Source organism: Nanorana parkeri, unplaced genomic scaffold, assembly GCF_000935625.1.
Source record: "Nanorana parkeri isolate BGI_ZX_2015 unplaced genomic scaffold, ASM93562v1 scaffold400, whole genome shotgun sequence".
In the NCBI taxonomy this organism is placed as follows: Eukaryota; Metazoa; Chordata; class Amphibia; order Anura; family Dicroglossidae; genus Nanorana; species Nanorana parkeri.
Window position 1 is genome coordinate 1,104,690 of NW_017306668.1, and position 8,846 is coordinate 1,113,535.

The 8,846-nt window shown below is 43.5% G+C and overlaps 1 protein-coding gene across 1 annotated transcript in view; it reads right to left on the reverse strand.

The window, feature by feature from the left end:
* The window catches only part of ITGA4 (integrin subunit alpha 4), a 119,713-nt gene that overhangs the window by 14,295 nt on the left and 96,572 nt on the right, over positions 1-8,846 (reverse strand). The window contains exon 18 of the mRNA XM_018559496.1: positions 1,861-2,008. Within this exon, the coding sequence (XP_018414998.1) occupies positions 1,861-2,008 (148 nt within the window). The remainder of the gene's footprint in view (positions 1-1,860; positions 2,009-8,846) is intronic.

An 8,846-nucleotide genomic window follows, 5' to 3' on the forward strand; every position in this document is an offset into this window, starting at 1 on the left:
CACCACAGATGCACTGTAACAGAAGAACACTAAAATCTCATAAGCTTAAAAATATTAAAGCAATTTCAAGTCATTTTCAATTTGCCTTTAAACTGCAGCTTTCATTAAATAAAGGTCCTTGTTCAGGCACTTCCTACTAGAGGGTAACAACACTCTGGCCCCACTTTCTAGTAGTTCTCCTGTGCTGTAACCCTGTCACATGCTATCCAAATGGAGGGTACAAGCAGCACTGTTGGTGCCCATGCTACAGGCATGTTTCACCGTTGTCACCATTGAGAAGCTTGACTTGAAAAGTGACATACATTAGTTGCTAGAATGCCTTACAGTAATGGGGGTCCCCGGTTCAAATCCCGGTCAGGACACTATCTGCAAGGAGTTTGCATGCTTACCTTGTACTTGCATGGGTTTCCTTCAACACTCCAAAGTAGGGATGCACTGACACTAGTATCGGTATTGGTGCCGATACCAAGTATTTGGGTGAATACTCATACTAGCCCAAATGCTCCGATACTGGAACTTCCGGTCAGAGGGAGATTTTCTCTGACTGGCAGAGCTGCAAATGGAACATGGTGCCAGCTTCCCGGCCAATCAGGAAAACGGGTAATGACTCGCCACCCGGCTTACTGATTGGTCAGAAAGCCGGCTCCATGCTGTTTGGATGGCACGATGATGAGTCGGCTTCCCGGCCAGTCAGCATGGAGCCGGCCAAACAGCATGGAGCCAGCTTACCGGGCAATCAAGAAGCTGGGCGGCATGGCATTGCCCGGCTTCTTGTTTGCCCGGGAAGCCAGCTCCGTGTTTGTGGAAGTACTGGTATCGGTACTTGGTATCAGCGAGTACCAAAATATAACTGTTGGTACTCATACTCGATATTGAAAATCCGGTATCGATGCATTGTATTCCAAAGACATACTGGAAGGTTAATCTGCTCCTGTCTAAATTGGCCCTGTATGTATGCACGTGAGATAGGGACCTGAGATTGTAAGCTCCTTGAGGGTAGGGACCGATGTGACTGTGCAACTATGTAAAGTGCTGCGTAAATTGTCGGCTCTATGTAAATACCTGTAATAAATAATGAAATCCATGTAGACAGGATGTGGCTGCAGAGATATAGCACAGGCCAAACCAGTATTTAATTAAAGAATGGTAATTGTTCCTGATACACAATGCTTTGACAAAATACATTTCTTTCAGTTAGGGTTTTAATCTACGTTAAATCATTAAAGAGTTAAAGACATTGTCCACTTTGCAGTAAAAAAAACAATGCACTCATACTGTAAAAAGAAAAATGCGCATGGAATAATTTCTTGCATTTGAGCCTGCAAAGCATTGCAACCACAATCAGTGGGTCCGGGGTGCAATGTACAGGCTCCTCCAACTCTGCAGCCCTGAGTCCATAAGGACTTACAGATCTTCCTTTATGGAGCTGGAGGAAGTTATCAATGGGCTACAAGTGTCACTTGCTCTGCTATTGTATGACTGTGAATTGGCTTGTAACCGTCTCTGAGGTTTGGACTGATCTGAATGGCTTTATGTCGTCTGTAAGATACTGAAACATGTTGGTGCTACATACATACAGGAAATAATAAGAAAGTCCTTGTATACCCCCCTATATATTCCTGATATTATAGAGATGCCCCTGACATAAAAAAACAGAAGTCAAAACGATGTGCTGGGTCTGAAACAACCCCTTTAGGTGCTTACACATACTTAGGTTGAAGAGCTTACTTAGTTGAACCAGAAACTAGAATCAAACTACTCTGGTCCTATATATCATTCTATAATCAAATTGAAGGAAACATTATTGTAATGACTAGAGTGACATCCAATCCATATCAAGTAGTTATAGAAGTCTCTTACCAGGTCCAGAACTTTGATGAAGAAAAGTCCTCTGGGTAGTCTCATTTGTAGGGTGGATTGATAGGCATCGTCACCAGCATTGAACAATGAAATGTTAACCATGATGGTCTTCATGTCTCCAGCTACAAGGTATGTCTTGTTTTCAAATCTGCAGACAGAGCACAGATCCACATAAGATACAGACGATTTATCATGGATGCAAAGGACAGAATGGTAAGAACAGTGTCCACCTATATCTGAAATAGAAGTTAAAGAAGAACTCCAGGAGTTAACAAATTAAAGTGGAGCTACCCCCACACTGCAAGGGTTAACTACTTGTTTTTCCCCAGAGGCTGTGGTATGTCCCTTGGTGTCCATGCGGCTACTGCAGGTGAATGGACCTGCTTTAGATGTGATGACATCACGGGCCCTCAGACTACCGGGGCCTGGAGGAGAAGAGACTGTGAGGACCAGTCTACCAACCAAGCGAGACCGAGGATCATGTGAGTATCTTCTTTTACAGAGCCCCTAGTCTAAAATGAGCAGTTACCCTTGCAGTGTCGGTTTAGCCTCACTGCAAGGGTTAATTTTGTTAATTCCCGGAGATCTTTAGGTGGTAACTTGTACTGAGAGAAATACAAAGTTTTCTCCAGAACATGCCGGCTGCCTGACTGCCATGATATTTCAGCGGTTTCTATACACTTCGAGTTACCGAGCTGGAACAAGATATAGAGATCAGGTGTTGCGTTTTCTCTTTGGCTTACCATCCTGCACACTTGTCAGAAGCCCCCATGGTGTTTCCCATATCAGGATATCTTACTTTAATACAACATTGCTCATTAAAATAAAGCTTTGTAGTTCTATCATTTGCTCTGCTGTGCCCTAGAGGAAACAACTGCCTACATTTTAAGGGTGCTGATGTTTTATGAACAGGGCAACCTAAGAACATATTTGGCCATGGTAGCCCCCATATTTCCTGCAGTACAGCTTGGCTACAAGTTGAGCTCCAAGCACAAAAACATTCCTGTAAATATACTCTGCAACAAACACAAAGGATATAAATCCACTTACGTGCACCAAATGGATCTGCAAACACAGATACTACCCGCTTTACTAGCAGTGACATCATCAGTGTACTGTACATTGTCTGAGAGCAGAGCTGTGGGAGGGACACAGCAGGCCACACCTACTACAGGCTGCCTGCAGAAAACTACAGGATGGGGGCGGAGACAAGACCAGTCACCCTGCACAAGGAGAGATTGCAGCAGTGACTGGTCTTTATTACAGGAAGCTCCTACACAGAGGCAAAGGTTCACACTGGATTACTGCACAGATGTGGAAGAAATACACAGTGCACTCCATTGAAGAATACACAGGACTCTTGTATTTAGGCAATGTTTGCTAATCCCAGGGTTCACCTTCGTAGTTTAACTTGTATCTGTGGTGAGATTTTATTTATATAGTCTTACTTACTAGCCAGTTGGTACTTGCAATGTGAGTTTTAGGAGTGCAGAGGAACTATGCGATAGATCAGATGTGCCAAACAGGTACCTAAAGGTGCCTGCTATTCATTGTTTTCACAACAGGTACACTTGAAAGCTGAACTTCAGCCTTACTATCATCTTGCACACTTGTACAGGCTCCTTTCCCATACTGAAAATGCACACTCTGATTTTACTATACACTGTGAGCTAAGCTGCAGCAAGTCAAAGCCCACCTCATTTTCTGGCTGGAGGACATTCAACATCATCTAGCTCTTTTCTGCTCAGCCTAAAGGTGCCCATACACCTTACGACCATCGCAAGACCTTTGATACTGTCCCTGGACTGCCCCTTTCATTCATTGGATTTCAGTTCTTTCAATCATGGAGGCTCAGTATCACATGTGGACGTTACTTCAGTTGATTTGCATGCAAATGCTGCCTGCCTAGAAACTGCTACTCCTACTGACTGACATCCACCCATCAAAGCATTTTGATCTTTGCATAACTGCCGCTAAGAGCCAGCTCACTGCTTGTATCAGGACTGAGGAAATGTGAGAAGCACAGAGACCCAGTGATGACATCACTAAGTCTAAAATTAAAGAAAATGATTAGCATGTTGATGGGGGGAGGGTTACCAGGGCAGGCAAAATATCAGCAGATGAAACTTCAGTTTTAAAGTTTTGCTATGCATAGTGTGGCAGTGCGTGGCAATACCACTGTGTAGAGTGGCAAATGGTCACCCAGGACTCTCAGAGGGGCTGAGCAGTTCCAGGACGGAAATACTTTTACCAGAAAAGAGCTGGCTTTTCAATTCTTTCTGGATTTTCTAAGTTATAACTGGGATTTTGGAACTGGGAGATTTCTAAGAGAACTGGGAGGGATGAAATCTCCATTCCTGGGTCCGTGGTTTAGTGGTGAACAGCACCATATGATGTTGCACCTGTGCACAGCCCTTATGAGGAGGATGCAGGCTCCACCTGGGTGACAGAGGAGGTCTCTGCAGGAGTCAGGAGGGCTCCACCCCCGGGACCAGTCTGTGGCTGGCGGACAGAGAAGTGTGTCACCTGTGTGGTGAAAAGCATTTGGTAATCAGACAACCTAAAGTCGGTGGACTTTGAAAGTGCTATTTTAGATGAAGAAAGAAAACTGTACTTTGTGTTTGAAAACCCCTGCGAGAGTAATCACATTATTTTGTGAACCTTCATTTAATAAAAGTGGGCAAGGAAGCCCTTAAAGGAAGTCATAAGCGAGTGGATGCGTGCTTAATGCACTACCATTGGAAGCTAAATCTCACAATAGTAAGTCACTCTTTGTGGCTAAGCTCACAAGGATGTCAATGGTGGGACTTAGCGGGTGTTTCTAGGCTGCCCGAAGCCATTCCGAGGGGGTGATGTCAGCGCAGGCTGGGTGAAGGCTGAACAACACGAATGCTTGATGCCCTCCTCCATCCACCACCCCTACAAATGAATCCTCAATAAACATTTTCAGCACAGATTTGCTTGTTTTAGTTTATTTTCATGTCACACAGAATCCAGCTCTGTAGGCAATTAAAATATTGATTTAAATTAAAATGCATTAAGATATTTTCATTTACAAAACCAAAAAATGGGGGCAGAGCAGAAATGCAGATGTTCTGATTTCATTTAAATACTGTAAAAAAAAAAAGAATCTTGAAAAGATGCAAATAAAGTGACATTTCTAGAATGATCTGGCAGGAGACCAAAGCATTACTCAGTGTACACCTAAGGGACAGGAGCTGGCACAGACACAGGCAGCAGAAGGTGAAAGCGTCGCACAGCTAGGCTCCACGACAACAGCAAATTAGAGAGAAACATATTGCTAACGGTGTAGCAATTACATTTCACTTTTTTTCTTCTCAGTTTTGTTCCACTCCCACTATTCACTTATTTATTGTATCAATCGACTTCAGCTAAGACGGGGGAAAAAAAGGATTTATTCCAAATGATCTCACAATATACAAGTTCCAATCAATAAAACCATTTTGCCATTCCTAAACATGTACCATTATTTCTGGATTAACAGCCTGGCCTCAGTGGACAAATACATTACAAGACTAGCACCACACTGCACTGCGCACTCTAGGTATGAATTAAGTTGCAGCTTGGCCCAATGTAAGTATGCATACATCATACCAGATCGGCCACTGGGGATCCTGAAAAGCACTGTAGTACTGTGCATGGAGCTAGCACAGTGCTGGACGCAATCTTCTGGATCCTGGATGACGCTGTGCTGAGAGGATTCCCCTCTGCTCTGAAAACACAGGGAGTCACTTGCACGGCACCTCAGCCATTCAGAGAATGCCTAATACTTTTATCAATCTATGCAAAGCGTTCTCTGATTTAACGAGGGGCAGATCATGACGTCACCACCCCCTGTCCAATCAGAGAACATAATGGGGGGAATTTATAAAAACTGGAGCAAACAGAATCTGGAGCAGTTGCCCATGGCAACCAATCAGCAGCTCTCTTCAGTTTGCTCAGGTAAGACTTGAAAATGAGACAGAGAAGCTGATTGGCTGCAGTGCAAATGTGCTCCAGATTTTGTCTGCTCCAGTTTTGATAAATCCCGCCCCACCCTCCTTGTATTCATTGAAAAAATATCCGTTCTCTGAATGGCCACTGTGCTGAGCAAACAAGCCCCTGTGTTTTCAGCACAGCACCATGCAGGACCCAGAAGATAGCCCTGTAGTAGCTATCACAGTGTTGGTCGCAGGAAGAGGGGAGTTGTTCTATAGTCTTAAGGTGCCCATACACCTTACGAATATTGGCCGATTTTCGTATGCAATCGCGTTTTCTTCCCATATTCATAAGGTTGATAGGCAGTGTACAACCACAAATACTGTACAATCGATCGACTTTTGACTAACCAGCAGGTTCGAAAACGTTGATCGATTGTACGAATTTTGACGTACGCAAACGCCACCAACCTTTGCGAAAATCGTACGATTTACACTGCACATGCACAGACGAAAATACGTGCGGTCGGTTACCGCAATTTGTTCAGGTGCTTTCTTTTAATTACTGCTGATCCAACCTTGCGATAATTGGGGCAGGATGGGGCCACTGTACGAAAATCGTACGACGGTTCGACCATCGGACGAAAAGTTTAGTCGGATGATCGCAAGGTGTATGGGCAGCTTTACACCTACTGTAGTAGCTACTACAGTGCTTTACATTATCCCCAGCGGCCAATTAGGTATGACATGTGTATACTTACATTGGGGCAAGGTGGATCAATGTAAGCATGCAAAAGAATTTATACATGAAGTTCGGCCTTAAAGTGTATGTACACTTGATTCCAAGTGACTCTGTACTGTGTGATCACTGTGATAACCAGTTACAGATGTAAACAGTGCAGTGTTTATGTCTGAAAGTTCTCCTATTCCTCTTATAACAGAAGAAGACGGAATGAATGACCAAATCCATAAATAACCATTTATTTATTAGTTCCAGATCACAGGCAGGCATCATTTGGTTGGGGAGGTAAAGGTCATATATAAATCCATGTATATATATGTTGATATTAAAGGTGACATTTACTCTACTTATATTGTCCCTTCCCTGGTTCCTCCTTAAGGCTCAACGGGTGTCCAGAAGGTCCAGTTACAACCTACATGCCCCTGTAGTAAATGAATGGGATAGAGCAATTTGCGAAAGCCATGCACCTGCTTGTCATTTGTAAGAAGTTGGTGTCTGATGGGGGCAGGACATGCCAGAATGGACAATGTAAATGGGGCGGCTTCTCTGTGCCCATTGCAATCCTTACCAATATCAAGAAGAGATGGGGTGCAAAACTTCGACCTTACCTAGGACCTCAACCATAGAAAAAAATCCCTGATCTGCTGCTAAACATGGACTTCATAAGGATCTGAATGATGAGAGCAGCACTGCGGGCAGGCCTTGGCACATAATACAGCCCTATCTTTTCCATCGTCCACTGAGGTATCAGATGGGCTGTAAGCTATATAAATAAGCATGAGGACTGTAGATGTCTGTCTGACTTGAAATGAACTGCAAACAAGAAATGGGTCAAAAAATGTTCTGTCTTTTTATCATATCATTCTATATCTTATATCATTCTATATTATAAATTACCATCATGGCTGTGTCTTTGAATAATGGATGTACCCATTGCATTCTGAAAACTTCATGGCTGCCGCAACGTGTTTTAGATCCTTGGCTAAAGCATTAGTACAGAAAACAAACAGATTTTTTTTTTCTTACAAATGTGTCCAAGTGACAAACCTCCAGAGGACAGGCATTCTTTGACAGCCAAGCTTAGCACTTTGGGAGGCCAGCATTTGGACTTAGCAGGGTCTCAAACAACAACTGTGAGTGACAGCTCCCTGCTGCTCCACATTTCAGTGGCTCAGCCTACATCTGTGCATCTGATAATTACAAGGTGATATTCATCCTTCCATGATCTAGTTTATCTTAGAATAAGAACAAAGGATGCCACCAATATTTCTGATGAGCGTGGGATAACATTCCTTTTTCAATTAAGTCTAATCCTCCTTCTGTCCAGACACCATTAGTCTAGCAATATTCTGCTGATAACAGTGATACTGTGCACGTGTGAATGTGTTATCTCAATAAGTAGCATATCGCTAGTCTGCACTGACTGCAAATGTCAGGGATGTTAGCACTTGCTAATTGACTGATAACCGCTAGTGATATAAACTACCTCCCACTCAATCACATTCATTTCAGGGGATGCTGAAGTCAAATACAATATTTTTTATTAAAACATTTTTTATCACATAAAAGTTTTGTTTGTATAATATCTTCATTAGCTATTCTGATTTCTGGGAATATATTTAAACCATTGATTGTTTTTCCACACAAATTATGCAACTTCCAGCTTCCCAAATGTGTAAAACTTACCAGACACCAGTTAGATTTTCGTATGGCAAATTTCATTAGAACATTCAATAATGTCATCAGAGACTTGATGGATGTCAACCAAAGTTTCATTTATTTTTAACATTCAATCTTGGAATGCATGGAGTTCCCTGAGTGATGCTAAAGAGCCCTTCCAAAATGCAGGGCGCCATTTCGGATCTCTCCTGTCACCTTAAGCATCCTGAAGACCCCAGAGGCACCTGTGATGATGTCACAGGAGCCATATTATATTTGATCTTGGAATGCATGGAGTTAGTGCTGTCCCTTTTTGCCGCCTGAGGCGGGGCGTGGGAGTGGTGATGCATGCACTCAGAGCAGCTACAGGTCGGTAACTGGCACTGCCAGACAGAAGAGTGACACTACCCCCTGCAGGCTCTGCATCTCTGTGCCCAGCTTTTAGCAAGCTAGGACGCTCTGGCTTGCATCCTGCCCAGCTCCTGACAACTGTGGCATAACTGGTTGCCAGGAGCGAGGCGGGAATGAAGCCAGAGGATCCCAGGTTACCAATTGCTGGGTGGGGGAATGTGTATGGCCCTTAAACATCTCCCAAACTGGCTCTTAGCATCCTGGGATGCTCTGGCCGGAAAGAGATGCTTTTTTCT